General features: G+C 42.8%; 1 protein-coding gene across 1 annotated transcript in view; it reads right to left on the bottom strand.

Annotated features, from left to right (window-relative positions):
- LOC146829392 (uncharacterized) overlaps window positions 1–23,833 on the bottom strand; it is a 434,028-nt gene that overhangs the window by 273,855 nt on the left and 136,340 nt on the right. The window contains exons 7-8 of the mRNA XM_085608055.1: window positions 17,697–17,740; window positions 2,110–2,300 (exon numbers count right to left, since the gene is read on the bottom strand). Of these exons, the coding sequence (XP_085464181.1) occupies window positions 2,110–2,300; window positions 17,697–17,740 (235 nt within the window). The remainder of the gene's footprint in view (window positions 1–2,109; window positions 2,301–17,696; window positions 17,741–23,833) is intronic.

Below are 23,833 nucleotides of genomic sequence, written 5' to 3'. Positions count from 1 at the left end.
ATGACACCTCTTCCTCAGTTCAATGACATCCGAAATTGTAGCGAGGCATGAGACAAACACCCCCACACTACAACTTGCAGCGCCATAATTGGGAAGACATAGTTAGATGATACAGCGCATTGTTATTGAAGCTGATTGTTCACTAAACATCGAATCCAACATATGAGTTGCATTCAGAGCGTGCATTTTTTCCTCAATTACCTTTAGAGGTCTTCCTTACACCACCACAGCGGGCGGACTTTTTTCCCCGTCTGCTACGGATCAAACTGCTGTATTTGACATTGTACTGCTACTGTTCTGAGAGACCGACATGATGTAATATGTGCCTGTACAATGCACCATAATAAAAAAAAAGTTCTCAATAGTAATTTACCCACAATTTTCAGGATTTTAATGTAGATGGGAACCCGTTTGGAAGAATAACATTAAATCTTATATGTCATCTACATCATATGAACATGAAGGTTTACAGAAAAGAAACAGACAATGCTCTGGGATTACTAGATCTTACTGCAGTTTCAAAGATAACATGCTGTAATGGTAAAACCCACTGAGGCTAAGAGGAAACAGCATAACCAATCCAGAGGAAATGTTATACAGTGTTACAATGGCAGTCACTTGCAAATTGTGATAGGGAGGGGGCTCATCATTTAAAGTTAGATGGAAGACACACAACCTCAGAAAGACTATCCTGTGTCACGACTCTTCAACCGAAGAAAATTCCAGAAAGAATAATCTTGTTTCTCTTTGTTCATAATATGATAAATAAAGAGATTAAGCGAGGATGTTAACGTATACCATCTTGTTCCTAATTAAAGTAGATTGGGCATCAATTAACACTGTATGAAAAATAAAGAGAGACACTAAATCTTAGCAGGTTGATTGATGGACCCATCTTGGCTTATAATATGACTACATTTAGTATTAGCCTATACAGTTCCTATCAAATATATAACTCGTAACACATAAAATAGTAGGTATTGTTTTTTGTTGGAGAATATCTTTAGACCAGTGGTCTTCAAGCTGGAAAAGAAAGCACCCTGGGTGGCTGAAGTAATCTCTGGGGGGAGGCGGGGTGGATACAGCCTTTGGACAAGAGTATGTATTCTGCTGCTAAGGAACAGAGACAAACACGCAGATTGGCAGTGAGCCACTCTGGGATGGGCCTTCTGGAATGTATTTTTTTGCTTATGCCCTGGCTGGAAGTAGGTGGCAAAGTCGGAGGGTATTCGTTTGCATTTTTGAGAAAGAATCACACTGTAGATATTTTTACATTTTCAAGGAGTCCCGGCTGCCACCAGCATTTAGCCAATCAAAGGGGTAACTCCAAGTAACTGCAACGCGTAAAATGGTAAATATGTTCAGACTGAGTTGCCAATTGCATTGAATTATGTGCAAATAAGTTTGGAATTCTGGGGGAACACCCTGATAATTTTTTCAATAAGAGGAGGAAGGGGGAGGCATTATAAACTTTTGCTTTACACAGTAGTATAAAAATGAATTTAAGGAACTTTTTGTGATATCCTGTTATAGAGAGTAAGCCACAAAGGGAAGCTAACCGGCGTGCTGTATGAACACTCTGCAAGGAAATTAATCAGCATAGGTTTGTATCTCATTGTAAGTACTGTTAGCCTCTTATATTGTGAACTGACAAAGGAAATTCAAAACTGAATGAGGGTTTATGAGATGCCAGAAGTTTAGACATGCAACAGTACTTCTTTCTATTCTTTCCTTCATACCTAATACTGCGAATGGAATTCCGTAAATCGTTGTATACAAAAGAGTTACATTAGTTGCAAAGTAGCAGACACATTTCTAAAAACAAAAACAAAAGCTCTTTGATGCAAGAGATCATCATCAAATCTCATGATAGGATCTTGATTATTTGCGACCATAATTAGTTTTGAGTATTTAGGAAAAGCGACAAGATTTTCTCAAAAGACTTCATACAAACTCTTCTGCTTCTCCCATTTTACATACTCTATATCCAAATGTGTATTTATAGATTAAATGTAATAAATAAGCACATGTGCCTTTTTATGTCACTCTCTTTTTCAAAATAGATCAATTTTGATTGACATGACAATATTCTTATTAAGTGAAACCAACCTCTGAGTCACTTGAATCGGAACATACGGCATCTGTCTCTAAACCACCATGACCTTCCTCTTCAGCGCGGTCATCCCAGTTACTCCTATAGCAGACCTCAAAGCCACCATCAACACAGTCAGCATCCAGGCTTTTGCAGAGACTTGATGGCTTAAATTTCTTTTTAATTTTTTTCAGTCCATCTAGAACACCTAGTAAACATAACAATGGTCAAATGATAAGCCTGTGAAAGCAGTTTTTCTGGGTGACATTATTTAATAGACGCTTTTAGTTTGTCCAAATATGATGTTTGATAATTCTTGTGATCTTAACTTGAGAATCCATTTCAGTTCTTTTATTTGCTTGCTGTTTTAAATTAATATATATATATATATATATATATATATATACACATATATACACACACACACACACACACCCACACACACACACACATACTTACATACATATACAGAATAATTCCACTTGACCAAATTGTATGGTCCTGAAAAGTTTCTTTTTCCCTCTCTGTCCTTAAAAATGCAAAGTGACTTATATAAAGCACTAAATAGAAACAATAAGTGATTATGAACGTCATTTGGTTATTGAGGCCTCCAAAGTATTTTCATATGTACATAGTAATCAAATTTTACTGGAATTGGCCTCATGTCCCTGCTCCCATCTCACTGCAGGTAACGTTTAACAAAATAAGGATAAAACTGAAATATATGGAGGCAAAAAACTGGGTACTTTTTCTGACACACCTGTCTGGACTCTTCACCTGATTTTAGTCATTGTGTTGCTTTTCAGCAGGTTAGTGCAGCAACTATGACCTACTTTTATTTATATATATATATATATATATATATATATATATATATATATATATATATATATATATATATATATATATATATATATATATATATATATATATATATATATATATATATGTATGTATGGTTAATACCAGCTTGTCCCATTGACAAAACTTTTTTTGTTTTGCCAATAACTTTGGTGCCGTTTGATGAATCTTCAAGAAATTTTTAAAGGTAGTGTACAAGTTACTTTAGCTGCTGTTTGAAAAATTTCATGGTGATTCGTAAAGTAGGGGCTGAGAAAAAAGGGGAGTCCCAAAAACATTTTTGTCCATTCAATGTCCATAAGGAGCCTGAACCGCTGAAGGGAATTACGCCAAATTTGGCAGAAAGCTAGATTTTGGTCCGCAAATTGTGCTTTTTATGATTTGGGGTAAATGTGTTCAGCAGTTTAGGGGTTATTACAGAAACAAATTTAGAGATATTTAGGGACGCGGATCCTTCGCGGCTCCACTTGCGGGTGCTCTGCAGACCCTAGGGACAAGCAAGGCCCTGATTGGCTGGCTGCAACCTGTAATGAAACTTACAGCAAGCCATTTTGTTTGTCAATTGGACCTGGGCAGCGAAAAGTAAAGTGTCTAAACTCATTAGGGGTCAGGATACAGCTATCCTAACCCCATAGGACACAATGAGGGGCCCCTCAGTGACCTCTCTTGGGCAATGTTTTTTGGGGGCCTAAATCCAGGATCTGCAGGTTCCTGTGGATTCTGCGGGTTCCCACGGGAGACCCATGGATCTGAAACACAATGGGAAAAAATCCAGTCAAACAACAAACCCCCACAGCAGTGCTTGGCCTCAGTCCAGGCCCTGCGGCTAACCCCTGCCGCGCACAGCCATGGGTTGTGCTGGTGGTGGTTGTAGTAATGCATTACCTTACGTTAAAAAGAAACAAAAAGTCACAGAAAAAAAACAACGGTCACAGGGATGTTATATTTCGGTTGATGTTTTACTCACACAAGTTGTAGTTATACTTACCCTTTGTTTTTTTGCGAATATATATATATATATATATATATATATATATATATATATATATATATTCACAGAAAAAACCATAGGTTTCAGGCACGTTATAGTTAGGAATTAGCATTTTAAAAACCTCAGAAATTCACTGAAAAAAACATAGGTTTCAGGGGTGTTATAGTTAGCTGGACTTTTCACTTGTACAAAACCATTGAAATTCCCCCGTTATAGTTAGTTCAGCTAACTATAACTCGCGCGCCCGCAATGCACTGCTGATGACGTCACATATTACATCACTCATGACATGGTCAGTGACATCACTCATGACATCACTGATGACATCTCAAATGACATCACTGATGACATCACTGATGACATCATCCAGTGAATGTCTGTTTTTCTGAAAATTAAATATGTTTTATATATGTATATCTCAAGGTCGATGGAAGAATAAATGGGTATATAAGTGTCTAAATGGATGATTTGTTTTTGAAAAATTGATTGTGTAACTGACTGATTAAGTGTATCATAGTGAATACATGGCATAGTGAGTAATGTTTAAATATGTAAATATCTGTATCAGTCTCTCACTTTGTGTATAAGTGGCTGCATGGGTTGGTGAGTAGCTACATGGGTGTCTATATAGGTTATTAGTTGGTTTTTGAGTATCAGTCTGAGTGTCTGCATGGTTCGGTGGGGGGTATTATGTAGTGCATAGGTGCATGAATGAGTGACTCACTGTTTGTATGTGTTGAAGACAGCATGTGTGCAGGACTGTATGGGTGGATGAGTGTGTGTATGGGTGTGTTAGTGAGTGAATGACTGTCTCAATAGTGTCTTTATGAGTAACTACATATGTTTTAAACTAGTATATGTGACTATTGGTGTATATAAGTGAGTATATGTGAGAGTGAGAGATTGAAAGAGTTCCTGTATGAATAAGTATGTGTTTCTATAAGTGATTGTTTAAAAGACTAAGTATGTGTAAGTTTCCGTAGAAGTAAGTGTGGTGGTGTGTGTATAACTGTATATGCAAGTAAATGTATGTTTGATTCTTTATTAGCATGAGTGACTATGTGTGTGAGTAACTCTATGGATGAGTGGCATTGTGTAACAGGATGTATAGGTGTATGAGTACATATGATGAGTGAGTACATATATGAGTGACTGTATAGGACTGTTGGTGAATGAGTGGATATGTATGTGGATCTTAGAATTACTGAAGAGGGTGTTGTAACTGGTATTGGTATGTCCATTGTTTTGAAAATTGTAGTCTCTATTTTTGAATGTGTGTATCAAAGGTTATATTAGGGTGAGAGGAGGTCTGCCACTCTATCACAAGGATGATGTCATCAGTGATGTCATTTGAGATGTCATGAGTGATGTCATGAGTGATGTCACTGACCATGTCATGAGTGATGTAATATGTGACGTCATCAGCAGTGCATTGCGGGCGCGCGAGTTATAGTTAGCTGAACTAACTATAACGGGGGAATTTCAATGGTTTTGTACAAGTGAAAAGTCCAGCTAACTAGAACACCCCTGAAACCTATGGTTTTTTCAGTGAATTTCTGAGGTTTTTTAAATGCTAATTCCTAACTATAACGTGCCTGAAACCTATGTTTTTTTCTGTGAATTTCAAAGGTTTTTTAAATGCTAATTTCTAACTATGCCTACAGAGATAGGACATGTGAAGAAAGAAGGAAAAATGCACAGAAAGAAAAAAAGAAATGCAGAAAGAAGCAACAGAAGTCCTCAAAGACGAAGAAAAGTGCAGGAAGAAGGATAACGTGCAGAAAGAACAAAAAGAAGAGCAGAAAGAATCCTTGTTGCAAAATCATCCTGTACCCTCAAGTTTTTCAGACGGATACTGGTGGTAACTGAGTCTGACTAACCAGTCCTAGAGCCAGTGCTATGTTAAAAGACACTTAGAATACAGTGAAAACACCTACATACACTAGGGAACATTATGCGTTGGGGTCCCCCTGTGATTAGCATGACCTCCTCTGTAATCCCCAAGTATATAATAGGGCAGGGGGATTAAAACTACCTCTTAAAACAGGCCACAGGGCGTTTTTGCACACTTTAACTCAGGCCCCGTCCCCTCCCTTCACCACTGTGTAAACACGCCCTGTGTCCGTTTTTAGTTGGGAGATTAAGTTCATTTGAATCCTGAGGGTCCCTAGGGTCCAACTAGCCCACTAGGTACCTCCAGTAAGTGCCACAGAGCTGCGTTGCAGAGAGGTGTAAAAAGTGGCACAGCCTGGACCATCTCTCTGCAATGCAGCTCAGTGGCGCTTACTGGAAGCACTTGGTGGGCTAGTTAGCCCCCAGGGGCCCTCAGCATTGAAGGGAAATTATATCCCCAATTTAAAACGTGCCATAGTGCGTGTTTGCACACGTCACCTCAGGCCCCGTCCCCTCCCTTCACCACTGTGTAAACGCGCCCTGTGGCTGTTCTAAGTTGAGAGATTAAGTCCCCTTGAATCCTAAGGGTCCCTAGGGTCGAACTAGACCACTAGGTACCTCCAGTAAGCGCCACAGAGCTGCGTTGCAGAGAGGTGTAAAAAGGGGCTTGGCCTCAGAACACCTGTCTGCAGCGCAGCTCCCTGGCGCATACTGGAGATGCCTGTTGGGCTAGTTGGCCCTCGGGGACCCTCAGCATTGAAGAGGAATTAATTCCCCAACTTACAACTCGCCAGGGGGCGCGTTTGCAGAGTGCTGCAAGGAGGGGGCGTGGCCTCTGGCACGATGCCAGTCTTTTATTTATTTTAATTTTTTAAGAAGGGGGGCTGCGTGGTTCCCCTTCTTATTCTAATTTATTGGCCCTGATGACCCCATCCCCCAGGGCCTGTCTCCTAATTATATTTTTTTGACCCCAATCCCCAGGGCCGGCCACTGTTTTTTATTATTTTTAAAAAATATATATTTATAGACACACCTAGGACATGCTGGACAAACCGTACGTACCTATCACCATGACGATTTGAGTGATATTCATTAAAAGGCGACTATGCATACAATGAATCCACGTGGAATGTATTTACACCACTAGTGAAGCTCTGACATGTCTGATGCCCTACCGTGCCTAATCCCGGTAGACACCCTTGTCGTTTATTTATACAAACATGGGTAGCTATTGACGGGCACATTTAATACACATGCACACCAAGCCATTCAAAGGGGATTCGACAAAAATTCGACCAAAACTATGTAAGAAACCCCCCTCACAGTTAATAAAACACACATCCACTGCCGGATGTGTAATACTTTTTATTTTACTCTCTGGAAAGGGGACGAACATCACTTGAGAGTCACAGCGCGCTCCTGGCAGAGCCCAATGCAGTGTTACACCCACCATTGCCTGCCGAGTGCCACACACCTCTGTGTTGTATTCCACCAGCTAGTGCATATGCTATGACACTCTCTAGCCCATGTGCACTGTAACACCACCCCGTGAATATGTCATGCCAGACTTGTCTTCGCAAGGGTTATATTGCCCCATCTAACGTGCCTTCCTCGATGCCTATGTTATAACGCACAGTGCTATGCCATACATATTACAATCTGGGATCCATATCTTTGTCACAGTGCATATGCAACGTTACACTCCCCAGCACATATTTTATATTACAACTTTAGAGACTAGTTAGGTTACACAACACTGCCCTGTGCATATTACACTCCAAGGCGCACATCGCATAGCACGCGCTAGTGCCTGTGCTATCTCGCGCTCTCCAATGAATCTGTCATTGCGCACAATGTATTGCATATTATATTTCACGCCCGGTTCATCTTATATCACACTTTTTGGTGCATAGTTTATACCATACACTATATCTAGTTTTCATTTTCAATCGTGCTCTCAGGACTATGTTCTATATAACACTGTGTTCACCTACCCTTTTCACGGGCATTACATTTTGCGATAGGGGGTGGAGGGTCAGGGGGTGTTTCTGCCAAGTGAGCCCGGAGTCACAGTCACAAACGTCCTCTTCTTCCTGAATAAAAGTGAGATTATGCTGCATACTTGTTCATATTTTAAGTAGTTCGCACAGACACACGTTTTAAAAACAATAGAGTTCCTAATACCCGCCTTCTCTGAACAGTTAGCTTGCTGCCCCATCCCCCTCCTCCCTATCCTCTGTTGTGTGAATCCATGGACTAGCCTCCTCCCTCCTGCCATGCATGGTCTGATTTGCTGCCACTGCCCTCAATTTAGTATGATGTACCAGTCCCCTCCTCCTGCCCTCCCTTGCCCAATTCTATGCCCCATCATTGACCTCCTGCTTAAACTCTGTGCTTAGCTTGCTGCCCCTATTCTCCTTCCCCCTGCCCTCCGATGTCTTTGTGCATGCCCCTGCTCCATCCTTTTTGCCCACCATGTTCCATGGACCTGCCACTCCTGAGTGTTCTGTTGAGCTGCCACTCCCCACCCACCTGCCTAGCATTGTCAGATGACTGTAACCTGTCCCTGCCACCTCCACCCTGCCTGTCCACATGCCATGCCCCTATCCTCTTCCTCCTGTCCTACATGGTCCATTGCACTGCCACACCCTTCTGCCCTCCCTGGTCTGTTGTGCTGCAACTGCTCCTCCTGCCTGCCCCGTGCGGTCTGTTGTGAGGCCCCTTCCCCTGAACTTTCTTGTCTGTGCACAGGTCCTGACCCTCCCTTCTATCCTCCATCGTCCTTTGTGCATGCCCCTGCACCCTCCTTCTTGCCCATCATAGCCATTGTGCTGCCACTAACCCTCCCACTTGCCATGCATGGTCTTCTGTGCTGCCATGGCCCCTCCCACCTTCCCTGTGTGGTCAGCTAGCTGCCCCTGACCCCCTCCCACCTTCCCTCCATGGTCTGTGTGTATGCCATCACAGTCTCACTGTTGCTCTTCATGGTGTGTCTTGTTTCTAGTGCCCATCCTGCCTGACCTCCATGGCTATCTTGCTGCTCCTGCCCCCTTGCCCCCGGCCCTCTGTTTACATGTGCAGACCCCTACTCCCTCCCTCCTGGCTTGTCTGTTCCATTGTAATGCCCCTGATCCGTCCCTCCTGCCCTTTATGGTCTGTTATGCTGCAGCTTTCTCTCCTGTCTGTCCATTATGGTCAGCTAGCTACCATTGCCTCTTGCCCCTCTGTTCTCTGTTGTCCATGTGCATGGTCCTGTCCCCTCCCTCTTGCTTTCTATGGATTGTTGTGCTGCACTCCCGTCCCGCATGCCCTATGTGGTGTATTGTGCTGCTGCAAACCCTGATGCCTGCCCTGCAGGGTCAGTTTGGTGCACCTCTCCATGTCCCTCCTGTCCTCTGTTTTCCAAGTCCATGTCCCTACCCCATTTCCTTCCATGATCCAATGTACCATACTTGCAAACATTTTGAACTTGGTAAGAGGGAGATTTTGAAAAAAAACTGTGGTATTGATTTTCCCCTTTGAGTTACATTGAAAAAGAGGAGATTGTAGACGGGAGACAGATCAAATAAAGCCCATTTGAGCTTAAAAACATTGGACGTTTCCTGGCTGAATCGGGTCTGTTGGCATGTATGGTTGTACTACCATTGCCTCTTCCTTCTGCCCACGATGGTCTATTACATTGCCACAGCCTCTCCTGCAAGTCCTGTATTGTTGGTTTGTTGCCCCTGCCCCCCTTTCCACTGCCCTCCATAGTCTGTTGTGCTGTCACGGCCCTTCCTGCCTGCTCAGTGTGGTTAAATTGTTGCCTTTGCCCCCTCCTCCCTGCCTTCAATTTTCAGAGTTCGTGCCCCTGGCCTCTGCCTCTCAACAGTATCCTAATGAACAACTAGATTGCTAACATTCTATATTTATTACAAAAGTGTGGAACGCCTGACGTCATCTTGTTGTAATCAAAACTGTAATACCTAGAGCATTTCCTTTAGAAATTAGATATATGAGAGGGTCTTATTGGCATCAAAATTATGGTTAGTGCTCTAAAAGACTAAAATAAGGACATATTTTCTGAGTTTTCAAATAGCGACAAAGCACTTTTAAATTATTTGTTATCTTTATGTTTTTTTATCCAGTTGACCACTTGATTAAATGTTGCACTTAGGGGAGAGGATGTGGTGTTACTTCCAGAACTGCAGACTTTGCAACTGGGGAACCAGGTTGGAGTTTCTGCTTCAGCTAGACATTCTGTGATTTTGGTCAAATCACTTAGTCTCCCTATGTCTACAACCAAAATGAATTTGTTCTTGTGTGATGTAACCAATGCTCATGTAAAGCACTCCAATACCTGACAAGTCTGCACTATATAACACTGCAAAAACACAAAATAATAAGTGTTTTGCACACTTCTGTCATTGGGCTATATTTGGGCTACATCTGGGTGATTTTGGGCTACATTTGGGCTCTTTTGTCTCCGGTGGCCATCTTGGGAGATTTATTTGTTATGAAGTTTCCTAATTTCCTCATGTCCTGCAGTCTCCTCAGTAGGAAATGCTTTCAGTTTTTTACTTTGATTCCATCATAAAGGTATTCAGATATGTCACACATTTGCCATAAATTCTGAAAGTTAGCACTCTAGTTGCTCATTAGATCACTGTAGTAAAACTACTGTTCACCATGGAAGTCTGCTCCTGGTATTAAAAGTACATGTTTCAGTCTGCATGTCAGAATTTTTTAATGAAATAGAAGAGGATTTGAGAAGTCACTCAAAATGTGCCCTCATTTTCTTTCTTCAGCATTAATCATAATTTCTATCGCATAATGAACCCCCTCATTGTGTTCCTTTTTAAATTAAATGTTTTAAGTGTTACCAGTTTATTCCAATCAAGATGGCTTCAGGTGTGCCATACTTTTGTCATAATGAAGACAGTAAGCGCTCTAGTTGTTTTTAAGAACACTCTGGGACATTCTGTCATTGGGCTATACTTGGGCTACATCTGGGTGATATTTGGGCTACATTTGGGCTCTTTTGTCTCTGGTGGCCATCTTGGGAGACTTATTTGTTATGAAGTTTCCTAATTTCCTCATTTACTGCAGTCTCCTCAGTAGGAAATACTTTCAGTTTTTTACTTTGATTCCATCAAGAAGGCATTCAGATGTGTCACACATTTGCCATAAATTCAGAATGTTAGCACTCTTTTTGCTCATTAGATCACTGTAGTAAAGCTACTGCTCACCAGGGAAAACTGCTGCTGGTATTGAAAGTTCATGTTTCAGTCTGCATGTCAGGATTTTTTAATGAAATAAAAGAGGATTTCAGAAGTCAAAATGTGCCCTAGTTTTTCTTTCTGCAGCACTAATCATACTTGTAATGGAAAAATGAACCCCCTCATTTTGTTCCTTTTTAAATTAAATGTTTTAAGAGTTACCACTTTATTCCAAGCAAGATGGCTTCAGGTGTGCCATACGTTTATCATAAGTAGGAGTGTTAGCGCTCTAGTTGTTCTGTGGAACACTCTGGGAAGCTGCAGTAGAACACAAAGGAATCAACTGACAGTCTCTGCCCTTGTTGGATGTACATGTTTTACTGAGAATGTCAGACTTCATTCTCACATGACTGAGAAAGATAATGTGAATTTACAGAAAATAAGCTCTCAGTTTAGCTTATAGATCACCTTCCAAACCTCTGTGGGTAAAAGCATGAGATCATATTTTTCTCTCAATCATGATATCCCAGCAGCAGGCTTTTTCACATGGTGGAATCACCTTAGAACATACCACAATTCCTAAAATGAGTATGGTACCATCAACAAATGATTTATAATGTAACTAAAGTCTTAAAACCTTCTATTAACTGCAATGCTTTTTAATGAGGTACTATCATGTATATTGGTCCCAAGATGGCTGCCAACACTTCTTGGATGAAGTGCTGACAGCCAATCAGATCTCAGGATGAGATGTGTGGTTAGGCTCCGCTCACATATATATATGATTTTACTTTTGATTTTCTCAGGAACTACTGAACAGATTGACACCAGACCTGCAAAAGGCACTTCCCTGAGCTGAGGACTACCTCTCTGCCAAATTTCAAATAATTCTGTTCAGCCGTTCGGGCTGTACCTTGGACTAAAGGTCCCTATGGAAAATTGCATGGGGAAAACGCGTTGTGGGACCCCCCTTTTTTCTCAGCCCCCGCTTGACGAATCCCCCCGAGACTTTCAGGGTAGGAGCGGAGCGGAGCGCCCCACCTATTTTGAAAATTTTGCGAGGATTCGTCAACCGGCGCCAAAGTTATTCCAAATAGAATGTTGCGGATTTCCTATGGAAACACGGTCCTAACTATAACTATCTACTGGCGACAGCCAGTAGATAATATATATGGATAGATAGATATTCACTGAAAAAAACAAAGGTTAAAGGAATGTTTATAGTTAGGTGAATTTGTCAGTAACAACATTAAAGTTTTGAATGAAAAAAAATAAATTCACCAGTTATAGTAAGCAGTGCTAACTATAATTTACGGCCTGCCATACACTGCTTATGACCTCACATATATCACTCATGACATGTTCTACGACCTCATTTATGACATTACTCATTACATCTCAATAGACATAATTATTGAAAACACTGATGACATCATTCAATGAGTGTATAAGTTTATTGTATATTTTACATAGTGCGGGTAACTACCACATTACTTTTCTACCTAATTTTGTATAGCCTGTGTCGAGTGCATCGATCTAAGTGTTTACAAAATGCATGTGCTCCAAATGCACCATAGGTGTGTAGCAGTATTGAACATGTTATAAATCTTTGTTTTGAAGAGTAACTCTACGTGCAGTTGATAGTTGACTTGTGTTCATTAAATTTCATTATGTCCACACAAATTTTTTAGTACTGCAGAAAAGGTTTCCATGAGGGCAAATATTCTACTTACTATTAATTTAGTATTGTAAGTAGCCTTGACTTATTAGACAGAATCGTCTCAGCATGACAATTTCTCTGGAGTCCGGTGTTATTATCAGGGGTGATTCGGGCATGTGCCCCCATCCCCGGGCTGATTTCAGCCCCAAGGTTGCCATATCCCAAGGCCCTCACACTTTAAAGGTGTAGGCCCTGGTGTCCATCCAGGGCACCCACCATACATTCGTTGGGGAACACGGGGGAAGCACCAGGGCCCCAAGTTCCAGCCTGCTCCCTGCATGCAGCCGGAGCCGGCATTGCTCCCGCCCGGAGGGAGAGCACCTAATACCACTCTCTCCGGACTGGAGTAATCTTTTGACCTATTTCCCTGCCCGTTTCAGTTCATGCAGGGACACAGATCAAAAGTCTGCTCCCAGTGGGCGTGAGCATTTTTTAAGCTCCTGCCTGCTGGAAGCAGACTTGGTGTTTGTTACCGCTTAACAGGACTTTTGAAAATGCTGCTGTCAAGCGAGGGAAATCACAGGTTTCCTTGCCAGCGCTGCTGTGGACAGGGAAACCGCTATATTCTGGGCTGGGCTCCCCGGTAAATAGCATATGAGCTGACCCCGTAGAAGGTAGGCTACCCAAAGCCTGTCCCCCATCCCTATACACAGTACCTTCAGCCCCAGGGGTGGGCTCCCTGGGGCCTCTTGAGGCTCGGGGAGGAGGGCTGTACATCCCCCCTCCCCATACACAATATGTTTGGCCCCGGGAGTGGGCTCACCGAAGTGCTGGCAGCCAATCAGAGTGCTCACTCCTATGGGAGTGAGCTGGCCCAAGGGAAATAAAGCCCCCTGGGCCAATCAGAACGCTCAATTTTTAATCTGGGCCTCTCGTCCCAACTGCCTAAATATACCATTCTTTTTTACCCTAAATTTCTCAAAAACTACTGAACGGATTCACACCAAATCACAAAAAGCAGTATCTGCGGATGAAGATAGTCTCCTGCAGAATTTGGTGTAATTCCGTTAAGCAGTTTTTGCTGTAGCCTTGTCTAAAAACGTCTATGGAAAATGCATGGGGATATTGTGTTTTAGGACCTCCTTTTTTCCCGCCCCGCGCTTGACGGATCACCCCAAAACTTTGCAGGAAGGATCTGAGGTGGATGAACTTTTTAGGGGGGAACATTTTTTGAAGATTCATCAAACTGGGCCAAAGGTATTCACAAACCAAAACCGCTCTTTCTATGGAAAATCATTCCTAACTAGAACTACCTAGTGGTAGTGTGTGTATATATATATTCACTGAAAAAACCATAGGTTTCACACACGTTATAGTAACGAATTAGCATTTAAAAAACCTTGCAAATTCACTGAAAAAACCATAGGTTTCACACATGTTATAGTTAGCTGGACATTTCACTCGTAAAAAACCAATGAAATTCCCCCGTTATAGTTACTGCAGGCAACTATAACTCACGCGACCGCAATCCTCTGCTGATGACGTCAGATATTACATCACTGTATTTAGACACTTATTTACCCATGTCTTCTTCCATTAATCTTTAGCTATACATATATTACAAATATTTATTTTTCAGAAAGACACATATGTCATCAGTGATGTAATATCTGACGTCATCAGCAGAGGATTGCGGTCGCGTGAGTTATAGTTGCCTGCAGTAACAATATCACTGGGGAATTTCATTGGTTTTTTACGAGTGAAATGTCCAGCTAACTATAACGTGTGAAACCTATGGTTTTTTAAGTGAATTTGCAAGGTTTTTTAAATGCGAATTCGTAACTATAACGTGTGTGAAACCTATGGTTTTTTTCAGTGAATTTGTACGTTTTTTTACATGCTAAGTTATGTTTTTATTTTTTTATTTTTTTTCAGGTTTTACACCGTGCGCGCACCGTGCGAGCACGGTTCGCTTCGCGCACCGTGCGCGCTCTTTGCGCTTCGCGCACCGAGCCCACAGTTCACAGTGCGCGCAGGGTGCGCGCACCTCGCGATTTAAAAAAAAAATTGGTTTTTTTCTCCCTTGGGGGTCCTTCTGTGACCCCTGACCAAGGCTAGGGGGTCAGGAACTGTCCACTCTGCCCCCTTTTCACGTTCTCCACCTTTGTTTTTCACCCCCTCAGACTGCGAGAGACAAAATGGTGGCCGAAACTTCCTGGTTTCGACCGATCTGAATGTTTACCGACATCTAACAACCAATCAGAATTGCGCTCGCGTATAGATATTGATATGCTTTTAAATGCTATTTTCTCTGGAAATACTGAACAGATTTACACCAGACCTGCAAAAGGCACTTCCTTGACCTTATGGCTACCTCTCTGCCAAATTCCACGTAATTCTGTTCAGCCGTTCGGGCTGTAGCTGCGTCTAAAGGTCCTATGGAAAAATGCATGGGGAAATCGCGTTTTGGGACCCCCCCTTTTTCTCGGCGCCCGCTTGACGAATCACCCCAAGACTTTCAGGGTAGGAGCTGAACGGAGCGCCCCATTAGTTTTGAAAATTTCGCGAGGATTCGTCAACCAGCGCCAAAGTTATTCAAAATAGAATTTTGAGATTTCCTATGGAAACTAGGTTGTAACTATAACTATCTACTGGCGACCGCCAGTAGATAAAATATATATATAACAGCTCCTGTATAGTGCGCTCAACACCAGCGACACTCTAGGTCTGCTCACCTCAAATGTTTGCTTTTCTATCAAAGTCTTTAAGCATAGGATTAGCACAGTGCCATTCACGCCGAGATAGAAAGGGACAAAGTCTTTTGCCATTTCTACAGCAAAGTCTTTAAGTATAGGACTAGCACAGTGCTGTCCATGCCGAGCTGTAAAATGACAAAAGCCAATTACCACTCCAGGCACAGTGCTCTATACAGGAGCTGCTCTCCACCTAAACTTGAGAACTACCCAGCGTTCTCTGCATCTTTTTTGCGTCACTCTATGCCTGAAAGGGTATTGTTTTCACTGATACTGGGTGCTCCCTTGGGTCTGGACAAAGCTATACGTCTCTGAAGAGCTCTTAGTAGAGCGAAACACTGTGTCAGGGGTTCCTTTTACTCATTTCAGGTTGGAGTGGTTGGTATTTCACCAATTCAAAGCTGCAATACTGTGCCTGGAGTGGTAAATGTAAATTTTTGTGTACTTTATCATTTGTTTGTAGATAAAAATTAAATAAAAAGGTATATTAATTTAAAGGTGGTGTGTAAATTATACATTTAAGGTATAACCATAATTTAAGAATTTCTAACGTTTGTGTATTTTAAGTTTGGTTTGCAAAGAAAGAATAAATAAAGTCCTTAACTTTTGTTTTTTTCATTGAATTTTAAATGTTTTTTGTGGGACATTGTCCTTAAGTATATTGTCGTAGAGTTAAGTATTGGATAGTGGAATATAGTGGAATGTGGTTAAGTGGAGTGGCATAAAGTGGAATAAAATATAGTGGAGTGGTGTACAGTGGAATGGCCCAGAGTGGAATTTTGTACAGTGGAGCAGGGTACAGTGGAGTGGGGTAGAGTGGAGTATCAGGGTAGACTGGAGTGGAGTAAAGTGGAGTGGAGTGGCATAGTATATAGTGGAGAAAATTGTTATAAAGCTTAGTGGCTTATATAGTACAGAGGCGTGGAGTGACTAGAGTTGACAGGCATAGTGTAGAGTCTAATAAATTGTTGTCAATTGGAGTGGTGTCTTTGTACAGTTCAGAGGAGTTGTGTTTTGTAGAGTGTTGGAAAGTGTCGTAGAGTGTTGTAGACTGGGGTGTAGGGGTACAGATTGGAATGGATGGTTGTATAGGTAGCATAGGAGTATAGAGTGGCGTACATTGTTGTATAGTGGGACAGAGTGTGGTAGATTCGAGCTGAAAAGAGTGGAGTACAGTGTGGTATAGTGGGGCAGTGTACAGTGGAGTGTTGTATAGTGCCATAGAGTAGGGTAAAGTGTTGTGTTGTGGAGTAGAGGGTAGTGTAGTTAGTGGAGTGGCGTAACAGTGAAGTAGGGTGTTCTAGAGTACAGTGGTGTGGAATGGAGTGGAGTGGTGTAGTATTAAATGGAGTAAAGAGTTGTAGAGTGGTATAGTGTGTGGTATAGTGGACTTGACTGTTGTAGAGTATCGGAAAGTGTTGTAGAGTACAGTATCAGAGTGGATTAAAGTGTTATACAGTGGAGTAGAGTAAAGTAAGGTATAGTGGAGTAGAGTGGATAGACTGTCATACAGTTGAAAGGCATAGAGTAGCGTACAGTGGAGTACTGTAGAGTGCAGTGGAGTAGTGTATATTAAGTTGGGGGTGAGCGGTGTGGAGTGAGTTGCGTGGAGTGTTTATTTATATAGATATACTATGCGCCACAAATGGCAAGAGGAGCTCTCCTCCATTGTATGCACAAGGTTTGTGCAAAAATACAACAAAATTTGTGGCATTGGGGTGCCAAGATACCCTGGCAGAATAAGGGATAAACGTAATACCCCTACACAGAATTCTACAAATCTTCCCTCTGCTTTAGACAGCATATATTCCATTAGCTACTGAATTTGCTATTCCAAGGACAACAACTGGTATTCTTAGTGAAAAAGCAAGAAGTGAAAGTAGTAAGAGACTAATGGACCCATGAAACTAATTCAACTGAATCGCCAATTTACAATGTCAAACACATTTTACTCTGTCACTAATGGGAAAGTTGTCTCCTTGCCACAAAAAAGTTAGGCCTAGTTTCTAACTTGGTGAACATGTCTAGTCAGCAGCTTTAAAATGCTTTAAAGGTGGATGAATCCTATGCTGTATCTTATTTTACTCAAAAAATAAATTCACACCATACTGGTTATCAGGAAGGGCTTTTTTCCAGTCGCACCTATTCATATTGTATTTACTAGTTACTGGAACTCTGAGAATAGGAACAAATATTACTTTCACCAAAAGTGGCCATCGTAGAATCCATTATGTACGTCTTTGCTTACCTTTCTTCTTAATTTTGGGTGCTGCTTTTCCTTCGTCGTCATTGCTTTAAAAACAAAACATCCTGCTTTAAATGTCAATACATGAGACGATTGTCATCTTTCTGCTTTAAATGTCAATATGAGACGATAATCATCTTAGAGATACTCAGTAACTATGTAGTTTCATGTTTGAAATGTGAAACATTCTTTACAAGGATGTTTTTACCAGCCAGTGTCTTTACCACACATGGAATTTTTGGTGCCTTTACAATGCATGGTAAGTAACGTTAAAGTAAGTATATATGTGTGTTTATGTGTATATGTAAGTGATTAGAGGTGGGTAGGAGTATAGGGTGGTAAGGGTATTTTGTTGGGTTTACGGGTCGGAAAGAGCATAGGGAGGTAAGGGTATAGCCATACAAGTCAAAGTCTTGTTAGTTGGCTTATATTTTGCTTTTCCCAAGCCAAGAGCAATGTCATTTTGGTCTGCGTAACACAATATCACAGGAGTTATTTAGTTGGTTGCGGTGAAAAATCAGCTTTAAAGTACGGTTTCTTTAGCTGTGCCCCAAACCATGGACTCTCTATCAATTACTAAGGAGGATTGAGCAGCATGGCTATTGGCCTTACCAAATGCAGCTGCAGCAACACCCAACTTGCAGGAGGATTTCCAGCATATGTAAAATTTGGGAAGCTTACATTTGAAACACAACAAGGTTGACACAATTAAGTTCTACATAGCATACACTAGGCTGAGACAGACTGATACAATATAGAACTTGACAAAACTGATAGGGGTCTGCGGGATGTAAATAGTCCACAAGCACACCAACATCAGCAGGCATGTCAGTGGAAGTCAGATCTATAACGGGCACAATTTAGTATGACGAGGACATCCACAACATAAGTATCTACCCCTGATCCTTTGAGTGGGATAGGTTAAGAGGTATAAAATGGAGCTGTAAAATGTTTAAAATGGCAGACTTGGCCGTCTAGTCCTTTATGTAGATCTGTCCATCGTCTAAACTTCTTTCTGAATGATAATTCATCATTTCCTAGTAGCAGTCCTGAGAATGCATTGTAAACTAAACATTCTCACACAGCTGCATGCCAGTTCATGGAGTCTACAATGCTCTGCTACTAAACCATCAACAGATGGCAACTGCGAGAAACATCTACCTCTCCCAAAGAATGCTGCATAAAGGCACTTGTGCACTGCTGAGCAGAGGTTAACATCTAATAATGGATGCAGTGAGCGGAGAGAGACCCTTTTAGGTTGAATGCAGAGAGACAAAAGCCTAAAACAGGGCAAGATACTTTGAGGGTACCCCACAGGAGCATGATGGCAAACATGGCAGAGTTGAGCACAAAGTGAGAGGAATAGTGCATCTTTTTGGATAGGTGTCTGGATCCCAAATTCCAGGCACAGCTCTTCACAGCTATAGGCATTGAGTGCAGCTGGTGCTATGAGCTGTGGGAGACTCAAGCATTCAAAATGTAATTGAACCAGACATAATGGACACCATACATTGCTGGGTGTCAGTGGTGCTGACCATCCATATGGCAGGAGCTTCAGCAATGAGCCAATCAAGTTCCTGAGCATTAGCAAATTCAATCGCTTGCCCCTAACACCCATCCTGGCACTCCAGCATAGGCAAGGATAAGCCTTTGCCTGACATGGGCCAGGTGCTAAACTCACAACGCAGCATGCACAGGCCTGGGGACCACACAGTTGCTTTCCTGCACAGCTTGGTACCCATTGAACATTTATGGGTAAGAGCGTGCAGCTGAACAAGTCCATCTGCATAGCATGGTTGCTACTATAAAATTCCATTGGTGGGTGTTAAGGATGCCACTTTGCTGCGTCTGCCCACCAAGCTACCACCCAAGGGTTTCAGTCTGAGTTTCTTGGCATACACAAGTGGAAGATGGGCTTGTTCAGCTGCCCCTCTTTCACTATAATCAGTTGGTAGGTACCAAGTTGTGCTGGAAACTGAGTGGTAGAGACTATGGCCTGCAGGACAAGTAACTGAACTTGTGATTGCCATGCACAAGTACGGTGTGCACCAAGGCCTGATGTTTGATGTGCTACACAACTTTCAGTGCTGCACTAGGTGATCATGCACAACTAAACCGTTGACAGTGGCTGCCAAGAGGGCGATGGTGGAAAAGGTGCTACACAGATACCTGGTTCGTGGAGCCATGGCTGAGCTACATCTAACACCAGAGTCGTTGTTTACTGGGAGAAGCATTATAACTTGCCTAACACCACACACAGCCAACTGAGGTCTGCGAAGAACTATAGATTAATTCTGAACTTGTTGTTCTCTTACAACAACAACAGCAATGTGCTAAACGACAGCCAGAGTAACCTAACCACATGGAACAATCTGTATTATTAAGGTAAAAGTGAACAACCTGTTCAACCCCTTCCAGCCCATACTATGAAGCATTATGATGTTGTGGTGATAAATACAACATGTATGGAACTTTAAGAACAGACTGCCAAGGCAATGTACTACTTATGTTTCTACCAATGCTAGTAGGTAAGATGGAGTGACTTTTTGAAACATTTCATTATAGCTTGTCTGGAGGAATGAAGGACTAATGGTTATCAAAGCGGTGAATGAAAATATCTGCTTTTCAAAATGAAAACTCCAATACGTCCCACATCTGCCTTAACATTAGACTATTTTTAAGAAAGCAACCAGTAACCTGAATCAGAAGTTCTTTCCTAACCTGAAGAGGCTACCTGGTTTACATCTATTTGTCAGTTTGTTTGACATGCAAGAAGTCTATGTTCATTTGGCAGGCAAACTTTATTGTGCTATAAAAATATATATGTGGTCCGCACACACAATTAAAGACAGTCCGTTCATTCAATGATGATTCACACTGATTTATGTTCCTTCAATCTTTATTTTCTTATTACACTTCGCAGTAGCCAACGCGTTTCGTCCTTTTGAAGGACTTCTTCAGGGCTCCATGTATCTGTTCCACTGAGTCTCCTTTCCTCTTACGACAACAGTGAAATCAAATCCCCCTTCTGTAGTACTATGTATAATGATCTATTTCTGTATTTTATGAACGGAGTTCTCTTGGATTCCCTATTAGGTTCTCACCCCTGATCGATATCTCACGGTCCTCAGGGTACTGAGCAAGACCTTAGTTTCATCAGTCTCGCTTCGTCCTCAGCCTGAAAGGTTTCAAAAACCAGCGTACACTAGACGGACAACAATGTATGATGACAATACACTTTAGAGATTACGTACGCGCACTTTCATACTGGTGCAGAAGAAATGGGTCTATACTGACCATACATCATTGTCCGTCTAGTGTACGCTGGTTTTTGAAACCTTTCAGGCTGAGGACGACGCAAGACTTATTTTTATAATTGTCTGTTGTGGAAGGTTCTTTTACAACAAAGAGAATCAAAAGGGTCTGGTTCTCTGTTGGCCGACGCACCAAATGTAAATATATTTCCCAGTAAATAGAGAATGCGGTACTTTATCCTAGATCTTTTTGTGTAAATCTTAAACTTTATTGTACTAATGAATGCAAACAGTATTTTTGCATTATAATAATCAATAAATAAATCCGTATTTGGAAAGCGCAAACTACTCACCCTTTTGGGTCTCAAGGCGCTGGGGGCTGTCGTGGAAATTAAGTGAGCTATTGCCCAGAGTCACATGGTGCTGAGCTGATCTGCCGTCAGAGCTGGGGATCGAACTGTGACCCCTGCGCTTCGAAGTCAGCTGCCCTGGCCGCTGCACCACACCCTCTCCACCATTATCTGTTTGTATACATTACCCACACCTGTGGCTTCTTTATAAACCTGGTCTCACATGTTTTTTGTATTAATGTGGATCAATCCTCATGCTACAAGTAGTAAGCGTGCCCAAACCCTGAATAAAAAGGCATATGACTAAAAGTGTACAATATAAAAACACTGATAACCATTACTCGGTATACAGTAAAGGAACTCACTTTACGTGAATACAGTTAATAATACAACAAATCGTTCCCACTAGAAATGGGAACGTACACCAATAAGAAGGTGCACCTGGGCATGTTCCTTGTGCAGCAGGCCATAAAGTGTGTGGCATAAGGTACCGCTAGGTGCAGTACCAGCAAAAACGATAACTTCCCTGGATGAGGTGCCACTGATCTCCGTGAAAACCCTTGTTAGGCTGCTTGCTCACAGGTTCACTGCCCAGAAAAGTTTGTCTGCAGCACACTTTGTTTTTAGGTAGTGTGCCATGGATCACCTTCAATTCCATGATTCATTGTTTCTTAACCCCCCCCTCTTATTTCCATCACTATTGACACTGATTCCGTTAATATGTGTAGCTTGTTGTAACCCTAAAGACAACATACTCATTTTATAGATTAAGAATGTTCAAAGCAGTCGCGGTCAATGGTAGGGCGTCCTGCCCGTTCGAGCTGGGGAGGGGCACCAGGCAGGGTTGTCCCCTGTCGCCGTTGTTGTTTGCTCTCGCTCTTGAACCGCTAGCGGCGTGGATACGATGGCACCCGGACATAAGGGGGATCCGATGGTCACCAGATCATGAGGACCGCATTTCTCTTTACGCCGACGACATTTTGCTATACCTCACTTCACCCAGGAAGTCCCTCATAGTAGTCTGTGACGTTTTGACTTCTTTTGGTAGGAACTCGGGTCTCACCATTAACTGGGGGAAGTCGTATCTGTATGCCCTAAGTGGAGACGTCCCTGTTCTCCCGCGGAATTGCTCGATCCAGATCGCCCAGGAGGGCTTTTTGTATCTAGGGATCTATATCTCCACCGATCCAATTGTTCGATATGAGAGAAACCTGCTCCCTCCATTGACGCGCCTGCGGCGGGATGTGGCGGGTTGGCGGCGGTTGCCGCTTTCCCTCCTCGGCCGTGCCACGCTGTTCAAAATGATGTCTCTTCCCCGCTTTCTTTATGCCCTGCAGAATACCCTGGCGCTGGTCCCGGCCAGCTATTTTCGGGAGGTCGAGAGCCTCCAGCGCTCGTTGCTGTGGGAGGGCCGACCGTGTATAGCTATTGCAAAGCTGACCCTTCCGTGGTACGATGGGGGTATCGCGCTTCCTGACATTAGAAGATATTATTGGGCCACTCAGTTGAGTGCGATCAACCATGGAGTCTACGGTCCGGCGCTGAGCCCCGGCTTCGCTATGGATCGGTGGTTGTTGCGCGGGGGTAATTACTTTAGAGCACTGTACTCCAGGTCAATGGATGGGTCCCTCACGGGGCCAACCAAGACGGCGGTGCATGTGTGGAAGACTGTTACGAACTCGCTGGGTTGGAAGGATAGGCTTACCCTCGCCACTCCGCTGTTTGACTCTGATATGTTGGGGAAACATTGGCACACGAAGGGGTTCGAGAAATGGGACCTGATTGGGATATCCAGGGTGGGGGACCTGCTGGTTAAGGGAAGAGTGAAATCGTTTGACGAGCTACGGACGGAGTACGAACTGGAGGGTACGGAATATTTCCGGTATGCACAGGTACGCCACGCTCTGTGGTCCGTCCTCGTCGAGGGGGAGAAAGTGCCTGAGTCCTCTCCCTTGGAGGATCGGATCCTGGATGGCCATATGCCGGAGAGTACAATCTCCTTAATTTACAAGAAGCTTGTTAATGTCCGGACTGACCTCCTCCTAGGAGTGCGTGATCAGTGGACTAGGGATGGCCTTGAACTGGATGATGAGGACTGGCAGTATGCCATCTCCTCTCCTAAGGAGGTCGCGATCCCGGCACGACTGAGGCTGGTGCAGCTTAAGATACTTCATAGAGTCTATGTCACGGGGCCCCGACTGATTCATATGGGTTTTTCCGAGGATGGCTTATGTAAGAGAGGCTGTGGGATGGTGGGCACCTTCCTACATATCATATGGGAATGTGGTGTGATCACGGAGTTTTGGAAGCGAATTCATGTCGTGATGCAGGAGGTCACGGGTATTGCACTGCTGCCAGAGGCACGGCGCTGTCTTTTGAATGTCTGGGGTCCTACTGACTATGATGCGGCGCAGACTCAATGGGTGACCCTAGGAATTATGGTGGCGAAGCGTGATATTGCGCGACTGTGGGGTTCCCAGAGGCCTCCCACTATGGAAGCATGGATGGAAAATATGGACTGGTGCATGTTTAGGGA

Source organism: Triturus cristatus, chromosome 5_2 (genome assembly GCF_964204655.1).
Source record: "Triturus cristatus chromosome 5_2, aTriCri1.1, whole genome shotgun sequence".
In the NCBI taxonomy this organism is placed as follows: domain Eukaryota; kingdom Metazoa; phylum Chordata; class Amphibia; order Caudata; family Salamandridae; genus Triturus; species Triturus cristatus.
The sequence above is the reverse complement of the archived record's forward strand: the minus strand, read 5'-3'. Positions and strand labels throughout refer to the sequence as shown.